The 27,604-nt window shown below is 40.2% G+C and overlaps 1 protein-coding gene across 1 annotated transcript in view; it reads right to left on the bottom strand.

Moving 5' to 3' along the window:
* nrxn3a (neurexin 3a) overlaps nt 1-27,604 on the bottom strand; it is a 101,833-nt gene that overhangs the window by 14,252 nt on the left and 59,977 nt on the right. The window contains 13 exon segments of the mRNA XM_053845832.1: nt 295-376; nt 1,016-1,323; nt 1,843-1,932; nt 2,437-2,608; nt 4,222-4,403; nt 16,528-16,647; nt 20,707-20,880; nt 21,115-21,305; nt 22,128-22,388; nt 24,165-24,285; nt 24,502-24,621; nt 25,858-25,884; nt 27,315-27,518. Of these exon segments, the coding sequence (XP_053701807.1) occupies nt 295-376; nt 1,016-1,323; nt 1,843-1,932; nt 2,437-2,608; nt 4,222-4,403; nt 16,528-16,647; nt 20,707-20,880; nt 21,115-21,305; nt 22,128-22,388; nt 24,165-24,285; nt 24,502-24,621; nt 25,858-25,884; nt 27,315-27,518 (2,052 nt within the window).

The raw sequence follows: 27,604 nt of genomic DNA, 5'->3' as shown, positions 1-27,604 counted from the left end.
TGGTTCACCAGGATACAAATTTTGGGATGATGTGCTAACCTACTTTCCCTCTCTAAGGACAAAATTTGTATGTGTCCTGCTGACCAAGGCAACCACTTCAGTTGACCCCATGTGCAAGTGTAGCTCATGACTTCATTAATTGACATCATTCCAAAATGTGTCTGTCTGATTTGTAGTCGGTCTTTTTTCCTCTCCATCCCAGTTACACTTTGTCTAACCATGGGGGTGTGATGCCTTGCTGTAGATGAGTGACAGCACACAGAGAGCAAGCAAATGCAAACCAACCTAGCCCACCTGTATGACTGGTCTCACACTCCTCCAGGTCTTCGTCGTCGCTTGAACACTCTGCAGATGACCCAATGTCATCTGACGAATGCTTCGAGGCGAATGTAGAAGGCAAAAGACGCAGCGGAAACATGAGGAAAGAAAACACCCATTGAGATAGAAGACTTGAGTAAACACTTCCGAAAGTAGTATGCAGTTTGAAATTGAGATGTAAGAGGAGGGTAGCATGCAGTAAAAAGGAATACCCATGGCCTACACTCATTGAAGCAGACAATATCTGCTCCACGCTGGTCCCCAGCCCCTGTCTTATGGCCTTCTCTATTGTATCAGTTCTGCCAGGGAAAAGCTCGGCTGTTACCGTTTCCATTTCATTTTTTCAAAGGCTGTTCCAGGCCAATGTTTGAAAACCCATACAAGTTTGAACAATCATTAGTTCAGGACAATATAAATATATTAGCTTGTGAATGCACAGTTTGTTCTGTTGAACTGTTTGTTCATCATCAGTCATTTTTGTTTGTAACATACATTTTATTTCTCGTTGTAACTGCCACATCAGTTATTATTCAACAAATGTCAGCTGAACCAAGTGAAATGTTCATTTTTTCGGTGTTCTACTACAACCTACAAACATTGCGACACATCCCTACTAAGTTTTTCAAGGATAATGGAGATACCAGGGGAACCAAAGCTTTAATGTCATAAGATTGCACAAACTGAAAAAGTGTCAAACCTGCACAGTCGATGAAGATCTGTGTTTTCGTGTGGTGGTTGTGGACATCATGGTGGTGGTCTCAATGAAAGTGGTGGACAGGTCGGAAGGCATGGCTGTGGTCCTAGAAGAGCCCCCTGATCCAGGGACATCACCTACGAGCCTCACACTGCCATTGATCTTGATGTTGGGGTTTCCCTCCGAGGCCATGTTCAGAACCTTCAGGCCGTTGTAATAAAGGCCAGAAAGTTGGCCTTGAAATGGTCGGCTGTGATCACTGCCTCCAATTGCAACTGTGGCTTGAGTGTTGAAAATTGTCAACTGCCGACCTGGGAGAAGGTAGGGAGGATAGGACGGAAGTAAAGAAACACTACCAACCAACGATTGCAAGCAGACAAGTCATCGACACAGTGTGAATTTTATCTTCTTTTTATAGAAGAAGGCCACTTCTGACCTGAGCCATAATCTGTTGCGTTGTCGCACTGGTTGCTTATATGGATCACAATAGTCATGGGTCATGTTGTGTGAATTGAGAATGGTGTTGGTCATATTAGTAAGAATTAATGAGGTTCTTGGGAGCAGTAAATGTGAACAAGAAGAACGTGCGTGAGAACATGCACTTGCTAGGCTAAAGTGGAGGAGGCTCAATACTCTAGTAGTATTAGTAGTACTAGTAATCCCTGCCAAAAAAGTGGTTATTAAATAGTTATATAATAATCCTGTATATTTTTTATCAATTGGTTAGTGGGGTTTTTATGATTTGCAACATGCGCTGAACAGGCTTGTTTAGCTGGGGAAAAACTCAAACAGTGAGTGAAGTCAACATGTAGAAGCAGGGAAGCAATTACCTTTTTCTTGTAGCCACTCTTCTACAGGTCTGGAGTATTTGAAAGGAATTTTCTTATTGGCCATTTGATAGCGCTCAATGTCACTGTTCCCTTTAAAGTTTAAAAAGACATTTAGGGGGTCATTTAATTAGCATCAGAATGCATCACATCGAGCCATTGACAACATCTTACAATATTTTAATTGAGTTTTAGTCATTGCATTATTTCTCTTTGGATATGGCTGTTCTTGTTCCACAAAAACAAAACAAAACTATGCTTTAGCTGCAATTCATCATCACATAACTCTGGATTGGATGTTAGTCCCTTAAGTGGTTTAATTTCTTCAAAGAGTCAATGAAAAATTCAACTTAATCCCCAAAACTTTACTTCAAGAGGTGGCAAAACATAACAGCCCTCACCAAAAAAGTATGATGAAGATTAAAAGATTTTTTTTTTTGAATGAATGAATTGAATTGTTGCTTAGTTGTTATTATTGGGGTGCATATCAAAGGCTCATAAACAGTTAAAGTTTGACTGGTCGATTTATTTAATTGTTATTATCTTACTGTTTTATAACTTTTTTTTTTAATTATAGATATTGAAAAAATGTTATACCTGATGGGAAATGTTCATTGATGGACCAGTTGTCCACCTGCAGTGTGGCATTGCCACCATTTCTGGTGAACCGCACCACATGATACTTCCCATCATTGACTGGCGTACTGCTCTCCTGGACGCTGATGTCCACTGTTCCAATGTTGAACGTCACACCGATCTTGCCTTGTTGCTGAAGCAAGAGAGCATGAAACATTACCTCAGCTACACAGTGTTTGACATGAACACTGCTGAGAGAGACATGAACAACAACCTTGTCAGGCCTGCATGCTACTTTTGAAAATAAAAACAAATAACAAAAAAAATAGAAAGGCTGATCTGAACATTTCCATCGAGAAGAAACCTCAGCTTTAATCAAACAGGGGAATGATCAATGTTTCATTTTAAGAATAAAAAAAAATATGTCAGCACTCACGGCGTAAGGAACAACTTTTGATGTGAAGGGGTGCTATTGTATTTGTACTTAAAATATTAAGTCGCAATTATGTCTTGTTTATGGTTTTCAAACATTCATAGCAAGTCAAAGAAACGTCTGTTTCGGTTTGTCGATCCGCTATTGTTCATACGAAGATAGAATTTGTCACCTGGTCACCAGAACTTCAGTTCGATGAGCTGGCCCTCCTGCGTCCCGAGCTCTCATTGGAAGACCAGCAGCGCTAAGGAAATGCTTTATAAACTATGTTATACTGGCAGCTGCTGGACAGCGAGTGCATTGTTAGTTTCTGATTTTATCTGCATATATACAGTAACATAGTAGACTATACTATTCTTTACATCACTTATTTCTCTTGCGAATGGTTTCCTACATCCAGCAGAGAGCAGCATTACACTGCTCAACTAAACTGAAGCTTCATGGCGTTGAAATGGACCTCAGCGGTTTTATATATAGGGTCCTGCTATGCTTTCCCATGTGCTAGGAGTCAGTTACAGTGTGAGCAGAATGAAACATTGCCATAATATATACTATAACAGGGGCATGATTCAACTTTCGGCCAAAAGATTTTTATTATGCCAATGGGGCTGAGAGCATTCATGGAAACAACTCATGGATTCGATGATGTATATATACCTCCAGCACTACGCAGGTGGGCATTCATGGGCCGACATCTTTACTGTGGTTATTTATTTTCCCTGCTATGAAGGTGCTGCTATCAGTTTTGAGTAAGGTGCAGCCAGGTTGTACCAACTTTCCCCATGCAGCAGACATTTAATACTGGACAGTTGAAAACATGATGACCCTCACTGCAGGTTGAGCAACTGCTCAGGCTCATAAAGGAGTTTTTTTTAAATTTTTTTAATCTGTGAATCCGTTTTCTGGACCTATTATCACTCAAGTGGCTGCATGATTTTGCCACGAGCAGTACTTAAAACACCCAAGTATATAACAGTGACCTTTATGCTGTCCGTGACAGGACTGAGAACGTGGGAGAACTGAGGAAGGGAGAGAATCTCGACACATAAACACGTGCCTCAACTGTGGGTAAGCATCAGCCATTTTTGGAGTACTTTTCCATGCTTTTTCTATGCATAATGGGACAAGTGGAGTGATGTGTCATTTTGTAAACTTGAACTTAACAACATTTTGAAAGCACAAATAACATTTTATAATAATAATAAAATAATAATATTTTATTTTGACACAAAAATACTTAATCAGTACGTGAGATTACTGAACACAAAAGGTACAAGGGCTCCTTTGACAGCTCTCTACATCTGAATTCTTTACAAGTTTGTTCTTTATAACAGAGCTAAAGAAATCAGTGAGTGACAGGAATCATGACTTACTATGTGCAGCATGAGATAATCCCCCAGACCTGGCGCGCTGTCTATCCGCACCAGGATTCCATCTTTCAGAGAGGTACTGAAGCCGACAGTCAACCTGTCTGTCCTGGTGCTGGGGCGTTCATTCGCTGGCCACTTGAAGGTGATCAAACCGCCTCCCTTGCCAAAGATATAAGTTGTACCAGCTGAAACAGAGAGGAGGAGATGTAAGAAAAAATAAAAAAATATGACAGCTATAGTTCCCGATATGTGGCTCAGTGAAATTTCATGTTTCATGTGTTGAATGTGTTATAATCTCCACACACACAATGTAATTTTTTTCTATAAAGAGAAAGACTTTTATTTATCCAACAGCTATTAAACAATATTTATATTTAAATAGAAAAGTATTCATTAGGTAATGATATTTTGGGAACACTTCAATGCTCATACCAAGCACGGGTGTCTTTTCAATGACCTCATACATAAAAGCTTCCCTGGTAGAAGTTTAATACAATTTGGAAAAACAGTAACAAATGGCGTAGAGTCCTGCGGCTGCCAAATAGCATCACATATATGCCTAAATTATAATAGTTTTCATGGGTAGAGTCTGCTGATGTCTGATGTGCTGTAGACTACCTATAAGTCGTTCTTATCTTGGCGCAACAACCAGCTGAACCATCAAACAGGATTTCAGACTCATGTTATGTGTCCAGTTGGAGTATAATTCTCGTGCACACACACGTGCACAAACACACACTATGATCAGCAGGTGCGCGCATATTGTTAAAAATAGGTCAATGCATTTTTGCAGTCACTATTCACTATTATATTTTTAAACTTCTTAAAATCCATCAACATCTCTCTTTATAGCAAAAGGTCATTCAAGCCCCTTAGTCTAGTCTTAATCGCAGCCTTATCTATAAGCAGTGTAGAGTGTATTCATGATGATAGGTGGCCCCTGTCTTCATCTTAGTTTCATACCATAATGATAAATTCTGTTTTTGGTACAGCCATAATTTGGCAAGGGTCACCACCGTGGTGCCCAGGTAGCCCGCATAGACCAATGGAGTATTCCATGGACCTAAAAAAAATAATATTTTCCATGTAAAAACGTATGATTTTGTATTTTCTTTTTTGCTACACTGCTGTTAAGTTTTGCGACAATTCAAAAGTGTGATTGGTGTATTAAAGGAATATAATATATAGTGTATGAGAATACTGTATATACAATATATACAATAGTATCATTCGACTTACGAACGGGATCGGTATCAACCAATCGGTCATAAATCGGATTGGACGTATGTCGAATGCCATTCAAAATAGCCAACACGAAGGTTATAGGTACTACTGGAGTGGTAGATCACTGTGTGAGAGTGAGATGCTGGGATACTGTGCTGCTGTAACTGCCGTACGCGATGCCGGACAGCTACGTGCTGCGGTGCCAGACATTGAATATAAAAAAATACGCATCTGCTGGCCGTGGTCGCAAGTACGGATGGACGTAAGTCGAGCAGGTTGTAAGTCGTTATTTCTGGAGTGAATACCACACTGATGGCAGTCATTTGCGTCACATGGTGCCCCTGGACTAAGGGATCGAACAGATGACAGGACTTTTTTAAAGTTGTTCATATTTCAATATTAAAAGTGAGTATTCTGGATTGATTACTCAAGCCAAAGTAACACAATTTCATTTGGCACCATGATAATAACTGGACTTATCCGTATGCTAAATCCATAACCATGTGTAACCATCACGTCAAACAGCAAAGTCACTCACCGTGACCCCTGAACATGGCTTGAGGAGACAAAAAGGGAGATGAGGGCTGCTTCACTATATGATCCAGGTCTGGGTGTCGATATATTAGCCAAGGTCCAGGACTGACCACTGAGCCCTTATGTCTCTTGTACAGAGGAGAGCTGCGCTTAGAAGCCACACATCCCAGTGTCAGCAGAGCCATCCATATTGCTTGATACAGCACTTGTCTTGTTCTCCCTTTACAGGGAGGCAGTGAAGGTCCAGCCCCCATAGAGCCAAGGATGGGCCACAGAGGTTGATCAGAAACACTGCACTGCTGATGAGTTCCACTTGTGTAGATGTGTCATTTTTCTGAAAATATGGAAACTAAAAGTCCAGCTTTGAAAATATTAAGGTATCCTCTAACAGCAGATCATGAAAGTTGCTACTTGAGACATATTCTTAACTAACCTGGAACTAAAGCAAACACACAACCTTGAAACATCTGTGGGTCCAAAACCTCAGAAACTTCACACCCAAGTCAACATGTCCAATAAAAATATTGCGGGTTTCAAACATCCCAACTCAAACATGGCGGTGGGGGGTATCCGAGTAAAAATATAACAAGAGAAAAAGCAATGCCTTTGTTGCTTCATCCCACAGTCATATAAAGCTTGTTCCTGGGAAATGTAGAAGATGCCTTTGATGAGGAGAGGATGCAGTCAGAGCAAGACAGTGAGAGTAAGGGAGAAAAGGGAGGAGGGACAAGGGGCGGACCAAGTGCGGACACCATCCTCGAAGTCTACTCCACATCAAGTGTGGGAGAGAACATAGAAATGACAATATAGATGAAGACTGAGCTTCTGTCTTCTGAGCCACGCTAATTATTTGTGTGTTCTTCACTGAAAAATGTGCTGGAAACTTTCAGAATCAGAATCAGCTTTATTGCCATGGTCAGTGAAGATCCCACCAACTACGAAAGTGCTTTGGAATCACGTGCAAGCATAAAATAAAATAAAATAAAATAAAATAAAATGGAACCAAGTATGAGTAAAATGTTAGTTCATGCTTCAAATAAATGTATTAAAAGCAACTTTTCATTTGTTCTTTCCTGGTCTGAACTGTGGGGTTTTCTCCATTCTCCTATGGCTCTGACCGTCTGGTAATTTTTTTTTGTCAAATGAAAATGATAATATGCGTTTAATATTACAACTGACTCACAAGGAGGATATATTATGGGTTACGTCTGTCTGTTGGCTAACACAAGGAACTGATGCTTATATTGTCGTGGTGTTGGGGTTTGCCCCAATGATGCACTAAATGTTGTGTCAAACTAACAGCCTTTTGGGGACTGTTGATATCTCTCTCTCTCTCTCTCTCTCTCTCTCTCTCTCTCTCTCTCTCTCTCTCTCTCTCTCTCTCTCTCTCTCTATATATATATATATATATATATATATATATATATATATATATATATATATATATATATATATATATATAATTGAGAGAACACAGCAAAGACAACAAACATCACTCTGGGGGCTGAGGGGTTTGTCTAAGGTTCGCCCTTGGTGATGTGTGAAGACATCTGAGGACGTCCACAGCTATAAAAACAAGTTAATTCAAGGCCAGTCTGAATCTGTGACCTGGCTGTTGATACCAACACAACAGTTCTATTAAAGCTAAATTAACCGCCACAAAGAGCGCTCCACAGCAGAAATATAAAGCCCGGCCTGTCACATTAACATCAAGCATCCCGCACAGAAATTATTAGCCTCTCTAATCTCAGCAACACTCAGACGCTGCATTGGACTGTTTGAATGACCTGTCTCGGGTGATGGATGGCACTTTTTCCACTGGAGAACACTCTGAAAACCCAACCTCTCTTTCTTTTACCTTTGCCTCCAGATTTATGGGGGGAGTACAACGAGGGGCAAAGCTTGCACAAACAAAACCAGAGCAGACAAGCAACGTGAAGGTCTACAAACACATTACCCTCCGGCTTATCAATGCTGCGCTAATACAGCTCATTCCAAGTTTCGCGGTTCTGTGGGATGGACCGAGCACGCCTTCTCACCTCCATATCTCCACAGAGGACAAACAAAACTCGAAATGATATAATGACAGCGGCTTAATCTACGGCTTTGTTTCAACAACAGACATCCATCTCATCTTAGACCCAATGCAGACTTCAGGAGAAGATGAAAAGCCGCTCCAAGATTCAAATCAGAAGCATGAACATGCAGCTTTATGGACTGCACTCGGAGCTCATGATCAGGCTGGAGGTGGAGTGATCAATGGCAATGATCTTGCACCCACCAGGACAGATATAAAAACCAGTGAAGGGGAAAATGGACTCTCCGTCAGCCCAACAATGCTCTGATTGCCTGCCAGACTGCAGGCTTGTGATGAGCTTTCCCACAGCAGATCAAGGAAATCTCTGCTAAATCCCACCCGCATTCACAAATATATGTGCCTTAAGGTTTCAACTTAAGTTTACCAGAATACAAACAGACCTACACAACCGCTTGCTATCTTTTACCACCAATTTATACCTGCACTAGTCAGTCCGACTGTACACTATATTGTACATCTGCTGCAGCAAATCTAGCTTCCTTGTACAACTTCCTTGTACAACTTCCTAGAGGAGCAGTATTTTTGACACAATAATCTCTCCTCAGACACAGATGATAAAAGCTGCTGGTGCCACTGACACAAAAAAAGTGTGCCAAAGATGGAGATGGCTAGAAAGAAAAGACCAGAAACAAGTTTATCATAGTTTGGAGTTAAAGTTAGAGAGGCCAGGACCAGATGGTCGGTTGGCATTAGACTGAGGCATTTGGAAAATGGAGAACAGGTAAACATAAGAAAACACAGACTATAGGGGAGAGGTATTGAGAGGAAAGGAAAGACACACAAGGCTATGCTCAGGGTGATGGAGGCATACTGCGCACTCAAAAAAACCAATAACAAATAAACAATGACTCGCAACACATCAACATACAGAAATAAATACACTAACATGAGAAAATGTACCATTGTACCACTCTTTAACCCATTCTCATCTTCACTAAAAAACTAAGGTAGAAAAAAAAAGATAAAAAAGTCAGAACTTTTTGAAAAGGAATTTGTTCAAATGGCAGCCATTATTTTACCTATAGCAAGAGCCTTATAGACTTCACTGAGTCAATGTGTTTCGATCTTCGTCTTCGAACTAAGTTCTTCCTTCCTGCTTGTCTCCAAACCAGTTATTGTGTTAATATCAATGTTGCCACCATTCTCAACGATTGTCAGAGGTGAATTGCCTCTTGCTTTTACTGTCACATTGAGAAAATGTTATACTTCCCCCAAATCCTTTGTATTGAATTTTGTGTTCATACTAGATGATATACCCAAATGATCATGAAAATTATAACTTAGTTTTTAGTAGAAGTTAATATCAGCTCTTCCCTCAAGAGATTGATTACTAACTTACTTACTGATATTATTATTATTTTTTTCAGTCTTCAGTCTTAAATCATATGGATGATCCAGGAATATACTCTACAGTGGATACATATAAATATAAAATTTTGACATCTATTTGACGAATAATCAGATTGCCTAGAACACCAGTTTGAAGTTATGTTTCCAGTGGGGGCCCAAGTTTTGTTATAATCCGATCCTTCTCAGGGGTCGTACCCTTTAGCAACATATATGGTTCTAAACATGTTTTGGCCTGCAGATATATCTTTGAGAGCAGATACCCAGGGTAGTCCCACCTAACGTTACATAACGTTACATCCGGTCAGTTGTTGGGTTAACAAATGAAATTATGAAGCTGCAATAAAAACTCAATAAATTGCTACACATCAGGGAACGTGAATTACATGAAAAACATTCCACCTGAGTGCATATTTGAACAAGAATCATCAGAAATATGTATCATATATTGAGAGCATCCTCAGCATGAACCCGTTTATAGTTTCACTGGTTCCTTATTTATGATTTTGTTTACCTATCTATTTATCTTTTTGTCATCAAGTATCAAGAAATTGTGAGTGGCAGTTGTGTTTGTGTTTATTATCGCCTCTTTGATCCTCATTTAAATGTATAAAAGATTTTGAATAAAGCTTTGCTAAATTCTTTGATGAACACAGAAGCTGATCAACATCCTTAATAGTTAGCGAGAGGGGTCTGTCTTGCTCCTGGCCTGTCTCACTGCCTACTTGTCGTCCTCATTGTGAGTGTGTGAAGCTGGTTCAAGGCTCTTCAGCCGTCCACTCTGCCATCCAGTTCCACTATTTCGCCAGCTGGAACAGCAGATGGTGATTGTGCTTCTGATGATTAAAACCTATTTGCTCTATTTATTTATAGAGCTGGAGAGTTAACACAAGTTAGATTGGGGCAGATTTTTATATTTATGTAACATTTTGCTTGTCAACCATATGAAGACTTACTTCATGAAACTATCCAACCACACGTCGCAAAAGCTGTTTGAACGTACAGTAAAAATGTAAAACTTTGCAACTATAATATAGGAAAATAAAACTCTACCTTCAAGTAGAAGATCATAGGTAGAAAAGAGGGACATCTATCATGTGAAATGTCAGATCATGATGGCACAGCCAAGCGTCATGAATTCTGTGAAAGCACGTAGCACTTCCACTAATCGAACAGCCAAATACCAAATACGCTCATGTGTATGTGTGTGATATTGTGTATTGGATGGTGTAATGGATTCGAGGAATGGCCTCGGTCCAGTCTCTATTTAATGTGTCTGTGCTTTGACTTTTTTGAAGCTCGCACCCTACTATGTCTGTTCCCTTCCTGCTCTCTATACGCCCTGAGATTTGACCCCTGGTCGGACAACAAGTTGCCATAGCGCAGCATGACGTAGTCAATCATTTGCTTTTCCTTTCATTGCAGCACACAAGATTTAAAAGCTAAAAAATAACCGTCAGTAGCAAAAACGAATTGATGAAAAATGAACATTTCCCTGCAGGTGACGTTTCGAGACAGATCATTGGCAAGCCAGTGGTCAAAGTATTAATGAATTAAACTGAGCAGTCCATATGGATGAGACCCACAACAGTGTGCAGATGTTCACCAAGGTCCGTAGCTCAGTACATGCAAGGGTGAAAATAAGGAGCAACAATAATCGTGTCCATGACAGGACAGTGCCATTATTTCCTGATACACTCAAGAGTGAGTCAGATGAATATTTGGTTAAAATATAAACAGACAGGACAGAACTACCTACATCTCCTCTGGACTTCTGAAATATTTCCCTGAGAAGATTCTTATTAGACAATGAGGTATTATGGAGTACCCTTTCAGTTGAATCAGAAGTCCTCTGACACCAGATAAGCATGAGCAGGGAAGACTAGTGAGTCATTCTAATGACACTCATCCCTCCATTAAGCAGAGAAACCGCTGCTTTGTGCTTCAGGAGAGTCTTCTCTCCAAACCCTTTCCAGAAGGCACTTCACAGATGGTTCTGTGTAAAACACACCATCTGGAGACTGAGAACAAATAAAAAACAGTCAGACTTTTAATCTCAAGGGAAACAAACAGGGAGCTAAACCCAGCCAGAGAACTGAACGATCACTGGAGATGTCAAACTCTGACTCAGAAGCTCATCAAAGCTCTAAGAGGTCTAGTTGGATGTCAGGTGACCTATGGAGGTGGATCTATATTGTTTGGCAATTTGACATTCAAATATTTAAAACAGTAGGTGACAGCCCCTGAATCTTTCAAAAATACATGTGGACTATGTAGCTTTTCTATGTTTTCTGGCTGGTATATATGTTTATAATGTTGAACGCCATGCGATTTGAACTCTAGATCATGATCATTTTCTTTCTTACACCACTCCCAAATCTTGTGGACAATCATGATTGAGAACTGTAAGACACAAGATCAAGTGAAAGCTGGAGTGCCACTGATACAGAGAGTGTGTGAGTAGTGAACTGTGGAAGAATAGCAAGAGAGGTTCACCTTTCTAAAACAAACCAAAAAACAAACAAACAACAACCCAGCTTGGTGTTTTTTCGTAGTGTGACTGTGGTTTGTCACTTGTGAAACTTTCACATTAAAGGTTTAGTTTAGATCAGAATTAAAATGTAACCACTGTAGTGAAATAATAACTGCATGGCTGCAATGTTCCAAGAATACAAGCGCCTAGCATTTGCTAACTATTGACCATGTTTTCAGGCAGAGGTCAACTAAGGCCATAGCTCGACTAAGCCGGAGTACTCACAGTGCCATCCTCACACAGTGATCACATGTTGAATGATTAACTAATTTAACAAAAGAGATCCTGAACCACTGAATCAGTTTCAGAATAAGATGAAATATTCTGTTAAGACATGATCAGCACTTCTTTTCTAGTTGTTTTCTTTCTATTGCCAGTAATAATCTGTATAAATATTGTCCCATCCACCACAGAACTAGTGAGCTGATGTCATGTGCGTCAGATTGAAAAATGTTTGATGCTTGACAGTTTATGTTGAATGTGCGATCGCCCTACTGACTGTGCGCATGCGACACCAATCTCTATCTCATTAGAAACACCTGAGTACTGAGAAGTGCTTGTGTATTTTGAGACAGCGCTGTAAATTGAGATATACTTGTGAGTTGCAATGATTCCTGAAGGCTCGGGATGCCCAAGAGTTGAATATATCTGGTGAATAAAAGACGCAGGAGTGTCTAATGGGCCTCTGGGCTCCAGCCTAAAAACTGGACACCCCACACGTTGCCATGATCGATGCTCTCCGGGGCTTGCAGATTAACGTTTAAGGCTTCCATACTGATATTTAGAGACTTTGACCTTTACACATCAAAATCTATAAAAGAATACCATGAATGAGAATCTGGTAGAGACAACTGAGACAAGTACTAGACAAATACAAACGTCCAGTCATTGTGAAACCAGGTCCTGAGATCCTGAATAAAGGATAGCACACTGACTAGGGGCTCATAATTAATGATGTTTAATGATATTCATGATATTATTATAAACAAATGCCGCATAGAATGAGGAGAACAGAGACCTCTGACTGAAAAAAAGAAAGAAAAACGTAATAACAGATGACAGAAAGACCATGTGTGCATGTGTTTACCATGACCAGTGTGATATTATGTGACATTATGTGACATTGTGCGTATTTTTGTGAACCTGAACTGTTGAAATATTTTTTACAGCGCACAGTTTTCTTGGCATAATACGGACAGAGGTGAGAGCTGTGTGTGTGTGTGTGTGTGTGCATGTGTGACATGACGTGTGGCTGATATTGCATATCTTTGTGTGAAACTCAACTGTTAAATTGTTTTAAATGTGTGCAACATTTCTGGCACAAGGCGTACAGAGCTGTGTGCAAGTATGTGTGCGTACATTTGGATGTGAAGATGCGCTGCGCTGAGAAATATAAAATCAATATATTTTGTAATATATTGATTAAAGTGAAATTGAGTGAGTAGATTATGTTATCGAAAAGGGAGGAAAGGGTCACTAAATCCAAATATGTAATACTCTCAAACTAGCCTAGAAAGTCTGTGAAAAAACGTGAAAGGGTAGAAATTATAAAGAATTTAAATATATTGGTGTCTTGATGTGTATTTTGTCAAAGGTTTGTCATGTTTGAGGCTGAAAAGTGAGTGACGGCTGTGTGACGTGGTTGGAATTGTGCAGGCTGGGTGCAGTCAACGGGGAGAGAGAGTTTCTCTTGTCCCTCAAGTTGCTCACATGTGCCGAATGTTTGTGTGACTGAGCTGTGGAATTTGAGTTTGTGTGTGTGAGCAGCGCGTTCATCATCATCCTTCAAGACATTTTAACGCAAGTGAATATGACAAATTACAACAATGAATGTAAAACATTTTGAACACTGGGAATGATCTAAATGCTCTCAGAGAAAAAAAAAATATAGATCATCCCTAGCGAAAACAGTTAAAAAATGGAGGCTTGGAAAAAAATATTTATGTTGATATTAACAAGACTCTCTGTTGTCTTTCTGTAGATGAGTTTCACTGAGCAACTCATCTCGGTTTGAATGTACAGCAGCTTTTGTTGTAGCACTGTACATAAGAACATAAGAAAACTGGAAGCATTGTTTGGTTGAATTACTTAGAAACAATGACAACAAATCAGGTGGTGACTCCCACAGGTTAAGACCAGCTTATTTAAGAATGTATTTGGGATTTGAAATTAATAAAATGGTTAGTCAGGAACTAGAAAGGGACTTGGGTAACTACCAGAAGATACAGTTCCTGGTGGGTTTTAGGCCATCACAAATAGACACTCAGGCTAGAACAGGAAGAGAGATGTCTGCTCACACAAAAAGACTCTGATCTCTGAACTAGTCCTGGCAAACCATCAACCTTGCTGCACTGATCAACGACTCCTGACATCCACAGAGGGACAAGTGGACTTGGAGAAAGAGACGGTTGGAAAACTGTTGACTTTTAGTGACAACAAAGCTGTGTGAGCTCAAAGATTTGGAGCTTCCACGATAGAGAACAGGTTACACAAATGACAGTGGATGCTGGAGTGCATCCAGTCAGTGGTGTGGAGTGGACTGTGGGACAAGGTTCCTGCAAAGCCTGGCTGCTGAGGATCTTCCCTGCCAACAGCAACATCACCAAAGTCTTCTACCCAGCCGACACTGGTTGTTAACATCTATCAACCGCCACATGGACAATGTGATCAAGCAAGGAAGGCCTGGACAGTCCAAGAGAACTTTGAAGGATCAATACGACGCCAGACAACCATCAAACACATGAGTGAGCCTAAATTGTGGGTACTTTATAGGTATTAGAATGTGTGTCAATTTTATTATGAAATAAAAAGCCGACTGCTCAAGTGCAGAGGTGGCCAACCAGTCAGAGGCTAAGAGCTACATTGTTTTACTGTGTTGCTGAAAAGAGCCGCATCCTACAAATATGTAAGGCTGTTAGTCTCACCTGCACAGCTTGTCACGTGACTCTTTTTTGTGCACCATTTATTTTTCTTATATATTTTTTACGTGGCTCATCACCCCCATCTGAGTGTGGAGCGTCTCAACTTCACTCCACTGAATTAAACAGACTTCACGATCAACAATGAATAATAGGTGAAACACCTGCCACACGTTTAGTGAAACGTGGAACTAAGAAATGTAAATTGTGCTGATGGTGGCTCTGATGACGGTCCAAGTCTTAGGACCGCGACTCACATCGGCATTGAACATACTCCAAGTCAGGGGGTTTAGACGTGCGGCAAGGTTTATTGTTTATGAATCCAAATCATCAAACTTTAGTGTTTGAATTCAACAGAATTGGTCCGGTAGATGATATATGGTCATTTCATACTGCATACTTATGTACAGTTCCAAAGCCTTGCCAGACAAATCTATAGCACTGCAGATTACCATCATGGCGACTTGGCTTGTTACCAATGATCATATCAGGCTTGTGTCAAGACACGCCACATAGGTGGCAATTGATAGGTGGCTTTTGTTATCAAATGTGAAGCATTGATCCTATGAACCAGCTGAACTAGCTCCTTTTAGGCAAAATGAATTGGCAGAACAGAGCCTGTTGCAGAGGCACCATGTTTGTTATTATTAAATGTAACTTTCTCACAAATGGAAGAGTATTGTTCTTTCACACTGACACAGTACATGATGACAGTTATGGTGACATCTAATCATGTCAGCGCTGTCGATACATCCTGACACATGGACCCTCTCTGACTGAATGAGACAAACATGACACTCCTAAACAGGTAACATCGTCTGACCATCTGTCAATAGGGAGGAGTCGCACCTAATGTAGTATGCGTTGTGCCTGAATTAATGACATTCAAAGAGATTTTCCTTCAGAATAAAAAGTGTTTTTCTAAGTTTGTAGATGAAGTTTGAGACTGTTGAATGCGTTTTTCCCTAGAAGTCTGATATTTAAATTACTGAGGCCTTCGGGATCAGGAATGCCGGCCAATGTTCCTCAAAATATAACAGCAATGGAACTGACTTCAACAATCCCCTTTCAAATTTGCTCCACGCCTAAACCATTATTTTTTGCTCTCTTGGTTGGAACGTTGCAACCAGGTTCAATGAGCAAAACTTGTCCGTAATGACCTGCAGACATTTGAGATTCTAGACACTCTAATAAACATTTTCAAGAGAGGCTTTTCTAGATACTGTAGACAATGTGGTGAGTTTGGCCAACAGCAACATGGCTTGGACTCCACAGAAAATGCCTTCAAGAATGACGTGTCATTCAAATCTTCATCACTTACCCACCTTATGTTGTACTTGATTTAACAGTCGTGGCACCAGCAGTGACATTCAGACAGAAAGAGGTTTTCATTCGGAATAAAAAGTGTTTCTTTTTTCTGTATATGAAGTTTGAGTTATTGAATTAGTCATTCCTTACCATTGCATCAAAAACACATTGTGTTTGACGTTTGTCATGGTCAGTATATTATATCTGATTATCACAATAAATTCAACACAGCCGCTTTTGCACGACAAGAAAACACCCAGATCCATACCAAAAAGTCGTTTTCAATTTACATATTGAAAGTGAGTGTGTGGTTTGAAATCTCTGAGGTGAAAGTGGACATTACTCACGGTCATTGCACTGTGTGCCAGTATAGGACGTCATGGAGCAGTCGCAGGTGTAGTTCTCCCACTGCTGGATGCAGATGCCCATGTTGGCGCAGGAGTCCTCCTGACACGTGGTGCTAGGACCTACGATTACAACGGAAGTTCTATTAAAGCACACACGCAATGCTTATTCATCATATATGTTTGTACTCAGTACGGTGGGTGACAAGCTTTATCAATAAATCTGAGATTATCCAAGCTTCAATTCTCGCACTGTAAAATACATTGTTGTGAGGTTAATTGATCATGTTCATTTACATGACCCTATTGCTATTTTGAGAGCTCACCAATTCATGTGAAGAACACTTTCTCTGCTAGCCTCAGAACTATCAGACACACTGACACACATTTACAACCTGAATTTTTATAAATGATTCAATATATCTATTTTTCTGCCAGTTTCCCCACTTATTCTCTCAACCATATTTCATCTTCCGTACCTTGTCAACTGAGGCCGTACAGATCAGAAGTTCTGGCCAATGTATCTAAAAACATAACAGCAATGGAACTGACTTTAACCAGTCCCCTTTCAAATTTGCTCCACAGTTACAGTATAGCACTATTTTTTTGCTCTCTTGGTTGGAATGGTGCAGCCAAGTTCAAATCGCAAAACCTGTCTGTCGTCACCTGCAGACATTTGACATTTCTAAACGCTCTAGTAAACGTTCTCGAGGCAGGCTTTTCTAGGTACTGCAGAGAATGTGGTGAGTTTGGCCAACAACAACGTGAGCTAGGTTGGATTGGACTCCACAGAAAATGACTTACCTGCGACAGTGTCATTCAAATATCCATGCTCAAAGAAAGCCGGCTGGATTTGAAATATTCAGCATCTCAGCTGAATTTGTGGCATTTTCAGTTTCACATTTTTAATGTTTCTCACTAATACTCAGTAAGGTTTGTCAGCATCTTTGTTTACGCACTAGTGTCATGACTTGAAGGGAATCAGAGATGAAAACAGTGTAAAGAAAGGCATCATACTAGCGTTAAATTGGCTCAACATTGACAGATTAGGTCTTTACGCATTTATAAGTAAAAACGTCAACGTTTTGGGACACAAATCTTAGCCCTAACCAATCACTGCACATGCTGAAGTTGCTACAGATGGACAGAAAACATCCATTATTTTGTCTGTATGAATCAATGCAGACGGGTGAGTGAGTCCACAAGGGACCATCCACTACTTGCCGAACAGTGAAAAATGAGCGAATCCTTACATGTGTGGTGTATGAAGTACCATGATAATTGTCTCCAAATTCAGATAACTTGTAGGGGACCTCCTCGTAATTTTTTGAATCACCGTTGTTTATAATTATCAGAATTTTTTACAAGCTAATTCATTCATTTTGTAATAACTATTACCGTAATACACAGAGCTGGTGGTCACCAAATGTGTGTATCACTAATCTAATGATTCTCTGTGGTGTTACTGCAGTAATTACAGTTCCAAGTTTCTCTCTGTAACATTTTCTAATTATATTATATTATATATTTTATATATTAACAGTATAGTTTTGACTTATTTCAGTCTATAATTTGATAGAGCTCAGTGATGACAAGGCTGGTGGATACCATATTCATGTCACCAATAAATGACCTGCCTGTGGTGTTAGTACAGCCTTTCTCGAATTTCTCTTATAATTATTTTTCCACAAATAGTTTTGTGTTCAATGCATTATTGGTCATAACTCATAGGTTGATGGACACCACACTCTGCACACCATTAAAGTACAACCTAGCTGTGGAATAACACAAATATCTTTGTGTTAGTCCAATGACCAGGTCATATGGATCACCATTGATCTACTCAAAACCACACGTGGGAATAAAAACTATGATTTCTTTACTGGTGCGTATCGAGGCGTAGTGAAGAATATCTCTCTCCTCATTGCAGTGTTTTTGTTTTGCATGTCGCACATATACAGATTCAGCTTTTATCACCAAAAGTGTATAATAACTGGTAAGACTGCAAGTTTTTAACCAATGTACTGTTTTCGTTTCATGGCTAGTGAGAAAGCTATTATCGCATATGACTTCCCTGATGGATTTATCGGTCCAAAAACATTTCCATTCCAGTATATGTTGTTTTTCATCTAAGTTACTGCATTAGAGAATAAACAAATATCAAAACACAGGAATATAACGCCCTAGCTGGTGAGATACTTAACGTCGGAGCAGTGGCGCCATCTAGTGCTCGTCATAACTGCGACCGTTATGACGATGAAAGCGTGTATATTTTCTGTCCGACTGAACACAACTGGACAAGAGGACGTCGTATTAATAAACACGCTGATGACATAAATGAACATAATTGATAGAGTAAAAAAAGAAAAAAGCAGACAAAAAATGGAGTCATGGATGTGATTCAAGACCAACAAATGGTGATTGATGATTTTATTTTGAAAAATAAAGCAAGCGGCTGTGTACACAGAACAAAATCCTTCAGCATCAAGTGCAAACCATGGTCTTTCAAGTGACACACACATTCAATGGTCAAACATAGCTGCCCATACAGTCCACTACATGTCTAGCGTCCATGGATGGCAGACGGAGTTAAGAAAGAACACAACAATGAAACTGAGCACAGAGAAAGACTCCCATGCAAACGAGACCAGGATTATGAGTCACAGGCTGAAGAAGATGATTCAAAGAATGAAGAGCACAGCAAGATGGAAACAATTTGTCCAAAGTCATGTTTTGTTTTTTCTTCTCTCTCGAGCAAGTGTTTCCTGTAACATGACATTTATTAAAAATAATAACAAAAACGCTTAACAGCAATGAAAATGTTTGGCAATTTCTGAGGTACTAGACTCTTGTAGTCACGTTGAGAATTATTATAGAAAACTGGTGCAAAAACTGAGTAAACTTCTGAATCTGAGTGAATGTAACAGCTAGAACTACACATTATCAATGCCCTTTGTTCGTGAAGCAAAGTGTCCTTATACCACTTTGTATTGTTGACCCATGTGGCATTCCAGTGAATAAATCCAATTTAAATAGACCAGCAACATGAGATCAGCTTGACAGGTTAGTTGGTGGCGAGTGGTGTCGGCCATTTTAATCCTGCAAGGACAAAACTGTGTTGCTTCCTATCTCCTCACCAGTCCTGTCCAAGCTTATATCAAATAAGAACAGTGAAATACAATGTAACAATAGTATGTAGTCTTTTTTTTAATGGTTATTCTAATGTTATATTATTTTTATTTCATACTCTTCTTAATCCATCAACGCCCTCCCTGATATTCTACTTGAGCACCCTTGTCTCCTGCTTGAAACTTTTGAAACCGCTAGTATTATTATGACTGATATATGCTTATTAATGTCTGTATATTATGGGACAAGTTAATGATTGAATGAAATTGAAATTGAAATTATGAGAATAATCTGTATAAATCTCACATTTATTATGCATTCATTCTTCAGTACAAATCTATAATACACAAATGTATTTATAAATGTAGTTACCAAATGGCCACAGTCCCAAGTAATAAATACAAAAAAACGTCTTGTATGAATTTGTTTTCCATGATCTTCCGTGTCAGATGAACATGTTTTTGTTCTAATGTGAATGAGTTTAGGAGTTACATACTGATCCAAATCTATCTGTAGAGCTGCTGTCAAAAAAATCACTAGTCAGGCATAACTGTAGAATAAATCTGACTGGTTTTCTAAGGGTCACTTTCACCTGCTCATCTTGTGTAAGTTTAAATTCAAAGTCGGTTCAAAGGAGGAGTTCAACAGAACACTAGAGAAGTTCAATTCTTCCAACCCTTTCTTTTACTCCGGGCAATTTTACCAGCAAAAACAAGTTGGTGACATGAAGACAGAGTGAGTGTCAGTGTCTCACTTGAACCAGCAACCGAGGGTTGGATTGGAACCAAGATATGACCACATCATTTTCAAATATGACACAATTACAAATGGAGCACCGGGCAGTTGTGACCAATATGGCCAATAACTAGACAAGTGGGGCTCTGCTTGTCTAACTCTAGCAGTGTGTGAACGAGGTGACCAGAGCAGTTAACAGGACCGCTGGAGTGCGGAAGTGATGTAGGGACATGTAGCTGCTGTTTGCATTAAGGAGGAAGAACGGGCTGCTGGAGTTAGTGCTGTAGAAATCAGGCTCGGACCGAAGCGACGATGTACCTTCGCATCCGCGCTCAATCTGGCCACTACGGAACAAGGCGTCGCTAAGGAGGTCTGGGAGACGTCCGTTTAGGTCCACAGAGGCCAAGCAGCCCTGAAAGCCCTCTCGAGAAGCCACCAACTTGGGGAGGTTTCCGTACATTCCTGGGCCCAGTCCTGCGATGAATAAATCTCCTGCAGAATCCCACACAAGTGAGCACAGACAGATTTTTTTAAATATATATTAACCTTTAAAAGAATTCTACAGGAATTAATGTAGAGTGGGTTAAGGAAGAAATAGAGAAATATAGTGGTGTTATTTGAGATTAAAAGTATAATTATTATCAATTAAGATAATAATTAATAGATACAAAATCTCTTGCATGGACAGACACTATAAACAGGAAGCATATACAAACAATCTTATACCCTTCAAATCCAGGTTTTTGGCTCCGTTGATGCTCTGGCTTGTCGTGGTTGCATCCACTTTCAGTGTGTGTGTGTTGCTGTTGTCCCGGGTGATGGCCACGTTGTGCCACTGATTGTCATTCAGAGCCCGTGCACTTTTCCCCTTTATCAGATTTGGCCCGTTCCCAAGGTCAAACACATAATGGATGTAGCTGCAAAGAGGGCCAGATGTCACAACCATATCTCGTTTCTGTGACTTCACACTGAACAGTTTGGACTGTTTATTTGTCAGTTCTTCCATCGAACTTTTGGTTTCATAGCAGCACCTGTCAGCTGCACAGCAGACATGTGCTGGTCACTGGTGAGTTCAAGCCAGTCAGTACGGCTCAGTCACAACTGACAAGATTTTATACAATTTGAAAGATAAACATGGAATCAACAGAGCACTGCATTTAATCATTACATTATATAAAAGCCTAGTTGAAATGCTAAAATATAGTATTGATGATGGACTGGAGATATCATAGTTTTATCAGTTAAATAACTGTGTTAAAACACATAGAAAGAAGATTCAAGATAACAGACTTAATGTCCCAACATATAAAAACAAAACCTTAAATGCTGATTTTCCAACTTTAAATAAACAGGTTTTCAAAAAAAGTACTGGTATATTTAATTTCAGATGCAAAATTTGAGATATATTATGAACAAGATTACTCTCAATGAATCAAATGTGGTGCTGAAATGTAACCTGAGATTTGCAATTCATCCCTGGGAATCAAGAAATCAAATAAAAAAGACAAACAAAATCTCAACGTGGGTACTAGCATGTGTATATAATGAGGGGTACAACCCATTAAAAACTAAATCTTGCATCTGTACAGTTCTAAAAACAATTTCAGTTGCAATAGCAGCTTCACACCACTAGAGGGGTTAGTTACATGGTTATACACCATTACCAGAATGAGCTTTATTTCTGAATAAGGCTGTTCATGTATGACTGATGGAACGCTAATCTATAAAACAGCACTGACCCTTTGACCAGCTCCACGGCGATGAAGTCATTCCCATCTCCAGAGTTGAAGAGGATGAAGCCATCAGGAGAGGTGGTCTTGAACTGAAAGAAGAGGTGCATGGAGGCGTAGGCCTGCAGAGTGGCCAGGCTCAGGTAACTGCTCTTGGACTTGAATGTGACCGGGTCTGCGATGATGGAGCGGACCCCAAAGCGCGCGTTGAGTTCGCAATAATCGATGTCGCCGTTCTTGCACAGATCAATGTAGAGCATGCCGTTGAATCTGGAAGAGAAAGAAATGGTATAAATGCATGGATGTTGAAATCCGAAATCATCCTTCACACTGAGATGATCAGAGGCCATTTCAGCACAAATCCAGAGGTGCTGAGAGAAAAACAGCAGCTTCATCTGAAGGTCAAGCTCATCATGCCATGCAGAGCAGCAGCACATTTGAATGTGTTTTATTTCTGTTAAAGAGACAGAAAAATGACCACACCCGCCATCATTGACGAGTCATCACGTTCACCCATTTAGATGCAGATAGTTGTGGCCCTGAAGGTCATGGACCTGGACCAGTGTGTTTTTTAGTCATAGACTCAAATGCATTGTCAAATACTTACAGGATACAGGAGAAAATATCAGCTGAAATATGACACTTTGACACTATTCGATTGGCCAGTGTCACACATTGTTGTGTGTGGGCAAGAATACAATGGTACACACATTTGACAACAGATCAGTGCTTATGAAGCGGTTAGCAGAACAAAACCATTCTGTCTCCTTCCCATTTTAATTGTTTAGCTGGAACAGTACTTAAAATAAAGGTTAAAGCGTAGTTGAACATTAATTTAAAGACTTGCAGGATATACGTTGAGTCATGGGCAATACATACATAGCGTATGTTCCACAATGTTACCAGTATTTAAGCTAAAGAACAATGACCTGTATTCAGACGAATGCTATTTATGACAATTTAAATGGAATTAAAGTGTGAAATGAAGGTGCTTTGTGTGTGACACACAAGAATATTGCTCTGACAGTCAGTTGAGAAAAGTAGTTTTATTTAACTTAAATGGACACAGAAATGTAGCGAAATCTTAATATTATTAATTGTGAATAAAATAGCTTTTTCAAGCTGCAGCTGTCAGACCAAGACTCTCTTCAGTTCTCTTCTGAGAGTGGATCGGTCCAAATCGTGTTCCATTGTTATGAGTCAGAAATGGGTTGCTCTGTCCAGGAGAGATCCTTTCCTAAGAGGGGTTCATGAGAACTCTCTATAGTCCGGGTGGCTGGATTCCCACTTAGAAATAGGGTAAAGAGCTCAGCCATTTGGAAGGGTCTCAAGGTAGAACTGCTGCTCCGACTTGCTAACTTGATCTCCAACTACACTGTCTAAATGCTGACCACCTACCAGTGTATGAGCCAACAAGCCCCTGCTTGTTGTCCCAAAGTCAAGATTTACATCTAGAGGTGACAAAACATTTTCAGTCCTCCACTGTGAAACAGTCTGCCAGCGGAGATCCAAAAGCCTTTTGCTTGCAATTCTGTAATGTCAGTGTAACTTCCATTTCGCTGAGACTTAAGCCTTTTAGACATTCATGTCATGTTAGGATGTGTAAACTCCATTTTCAGTGTCAGAAAAGCACTGTGTAAACAGCATTCGTAAAGATGCTAAAAATAGATATTATTATTGTCAGAAGGAGGAGCTCCTGGGCAGACCCAGCGTATGCCATGTCTCCCATTTGGCCTGTGACATGGTTTTTGAGGTGAGGGAAGCCTAGGTTGTAAGCAACTGTCTCTCTGGGCGACTTGATCTCGGAATAGGTAGTGGGAAAACAGATGGCTGGCTGATTCTAATTCCGTCTACCTTCCACCTGCCTTGCATATTAGAATTGTATTGTATCAAATATATATCAGTGAATTACAAAAAATGTAGCATTTAGTTACACACTGAACAATGTTGGTATATGGTTCAATTTCTCCATGTCTTGTACTGGTGACGCAAGGATTCTACAAAGGACTGAATAAGGGCGCTGTTGAAAATGAATCAAACGTTCACCTGAGGCTTTGCAGATGTCCGATGAAGCTGGAGGGAATGCTGGACAAAAACTTCCTCTCAGTCATGATGCCAGTCTCAATGTTTTGGAACTCCAACCTGGTGTGGTCACCCACCATTTGTCCTGAAGATGGGGGGGTGAAGGGGATGGGTTGAAAAGAAAGACACAAAAAAAAACCCAAAAGAAAAGAGACCACTGTCTGACACTAAACACAGAAGGGCTGATTTAAGGAGGAAATTGCATTCTCAGTATTAGATGGTTGCAGGCTAACATAACTGATCAGCTCTAGGAGACTATCAAGGCAACATTCTCTCAGACATGCACCCGTGGATTAAGTACCTTCTGCTACATCATCATCAACGATAAGCTTGTAGGTTTTGCCTCGGCGCACCACTCGCACTGTATGCCATTCATTATCATTGAGCTTTTGCCCGGCATACAGCATCTCCGGTCCCTTGCCTGAGAACAGTGGTGACAAAGTTACAAACATCCTGCCTCTCAAACCAAACCTGTGTTCCCTCACGGCTTCTGTCAGTCTGCTACACACAGTTGAAAATAGAATTCAGTTCTTCACCAATTTTGACTTAAATTACAATTGGGAACATAGGTTTGGTTCATGGAGTGAAAAAGGTAAACAAACACTTGCTTTTACAACCTACAGTGTTGAGGTTTCTCCTCCCTTACAGAGGACGCAAACGCACACAGAAACTATTTTGCTTGCTCGACACGTTGCTGATGCTTTTGCATTTTTGTTGGTTAGTCACGCCTTTGTCATGAACTAGTGTGTTCTCAGTTGGTAGTGTACTGATAGGAAAGAAGAGTTTGAATCAAGAAAGCAATGCCATAACTACATCAAGAGAAGAGTGTCCATCATCTATGAGACAGTTGTTGTTTCTGCTCATGCAAGATAATCATTCTTGCCCCCACTGAGGTGGAGCAAGTCCAGACCCCCTGACTCAGTTAGACCACCTTCAGATAATCAGACTGCGTGCATCACCCTCTAGTGGTCACAGTGTTGCAGCGCATATTTAAAACTGGCCGACTAATACTGAGAGATTTTACCAAATGCACTTCTCGTCAATCTCCTTTTTGATGCTGCTGTATAATTCGTACTGTATATCAGGAAGCTTCCTGCGAATGTCCTACAACTGTAGCGATGAATATTAAGGTGAGTAAAACAATGATAAAGTTAATTCACAATGGAATTTATCCCAAGTTGTTTCTGAATTACCACATTTAAAGCGGTTGTATTACAGTTTATGATAAGTGTTTTGGAGACAAGAAATGGAGATCGAGGTAACACATGAATAGTAACTTAGCTTCTAGAGTGTCATGACAATTTATATAGAAAATATACAATATATATATGATTATGACTTTCCTTTTTAAGCAGTTGTTATTATGGACGTAGAGATACAAAAGATTAAGTCATGTAGCAAAATTTAACCAATGACCAACCAAATTCATTCTGGTTGTTCAGTAATTTTAAGTCATAATTTTGGCAACAGCTAGAGCCAGAAATGATGCACTGTGTGTTTGTGTGTTTGTGTTTTAGTCTTTATTGTCCTTCACATTCTTGACTTCCCCTGGAAAGTTCAGGACACAGCACCTCACAAACAGTCCAAAAAATACACTTGGCATTATCAACAAACAGTAAAAGATAGAAGGCAAAATGAAACTTGAGTGTTAACTTACTGGAGTTACAGTTTATCCTGATACAGTCTAGATGGGGAAGAATAAATGACAGATGAAATTGCATCCTTCAAGGTTACTGCTGCAGACATCCAAAAACAGAACATCCACCCTTCCGGGGACGCACACATGTACGACAGCAGCCATTGTCATGTTCTAATATCACTTGAGGAACATTAAGATGAAATGAAAATAATTTTACAATTGATGAAGTCATGCCTGGCTTGTGTGTTTATTTAGCTTACAATATAAGTCACTATGTATTTAGAGGAGAATATTCACTGTAAAATGGCCACTCAGTACCAGCTACATGAGAGTTCCAACCTGTCACAGACTTCATTGGGAGATGTTTGGAGAAAAAGTTCACTGAAGTGGGACATTTGATGATATATTTGGGCAGATACTTTGCTTCATTTTGCAGTGTGGTTTGTGAACAAGCTGTGAAAAACTGAGGGTTGGTCTCCATGTGGCTGGTGGGTTCATGTGTCGTCAACCGCAACAGAAAAGTGGTAGCAAACAGCCACGATCCAATCAGCACCAGTACCATACAGAAGCCTCGGAACCCCACCAACAGACTTCACTACGCTTGTCTACTTATTAATACAAATATCCATATATTTGTATATAGATATTTATATAAAGACATACAGGATATACAGGGCAGCACTAGACTTGTATTTCACTTATAATTACTGTTGCAACAAATGACTCAAGAGGTATTTGCATTTCTGCACTAATTTAATAGTCAGTTTAATAGTTTAAAATAATTGGAAACTATCTGCAAACAAAATTCTGCTCTTTTTTAGTGTCATCAAAGGCAGCTTTGACAGTATTAGGGGTTGCAGCCAGCTGCAGGTTTTGCTGGGCTCTGTTCTCGGGCTGTTCGCTTGACGGGCCGCAGGCTTAAGGCCTTTGAAGGGGTGAATACCATCTTTTGACAAAGCATGAGAGGAAATGGAGAAGACAGAAATGGTAGAAGAATAGCACTACAATCCATTGAATAACACAATCAGAACGTCCATGTGAAGGTGGCAGAGGAAGTTGTGGGATCAGTGACAAGTTATCAGAATGATCTGTGAAATAAACACCTCTCAGAAAGTCTCAGAATTCCAAAGATTGCTACAATATTTTGAACTTTGCTTGAAAAGCAGATGACCAATCAGAAGGTTTGATATTATTATTATCACGTGACTTTCTTAGAAGCTCTAAAGAGTGACATGGGCTCGTCTGTTCCACTGCAACACCATGACGGTAGAACCTAAGGCATCATCCATGACAGAGCTAAAAGTGGCTCCATGGTTACCTGTGCAAACTGACACCCATGCAAACAAGATTCTCTTGTCGACAGCAGATGAGCACATGAGCAATGACGGACATTCACACAAAGATAGAAACAGCGTGGGAGGGCGGGGTCCTTCCCTCAGGAGTATTGGCACTGATGGTGGTGGGGGATACAATACCTAAGTTGACTGTCAGTTTGACTCGACTGCCATCCAGCTCCAGCCTGAGCGTGTCGGCTGAGTTACTGGAAGTGGAAGCCATGAGAAGGCCGTAGGCTCGCTGTGAGCGGAAACGGAGGGAGACGTCCTCAGCTTCAGTGTGCATTACCGTCGGCATCACCACCTTCATGTACATGCTGCCGTCGTAGGAGAGGATGGAGGCCTCTGGCAGAGGACGACACAGACAGGTTAAGACACTGTAAGGCCCAAACATACATGAATGCCTTCCTGGTCAATTCGCACGATTTCGG

This window comes from Synchiropus splendidus, chromosome 16 (assembly GCF_027744825.2).
Source record: "Synchiropus splendidus isolate RoL2022-P1 chromosome 16, RoL_Sspl_1.0, whole genome shotgun sequence".
NCBI classification, from domain to species: domain Eukaryota; kingdom Metazoa; phylum Chordata; class Actinopteri; order Syngnathiformes; family Callionymidae; genus Synchiropus; species Synchiropus splendidus.
This window is presented reverse-complemented; position numbering and strand designations above follow the sequence as displayed.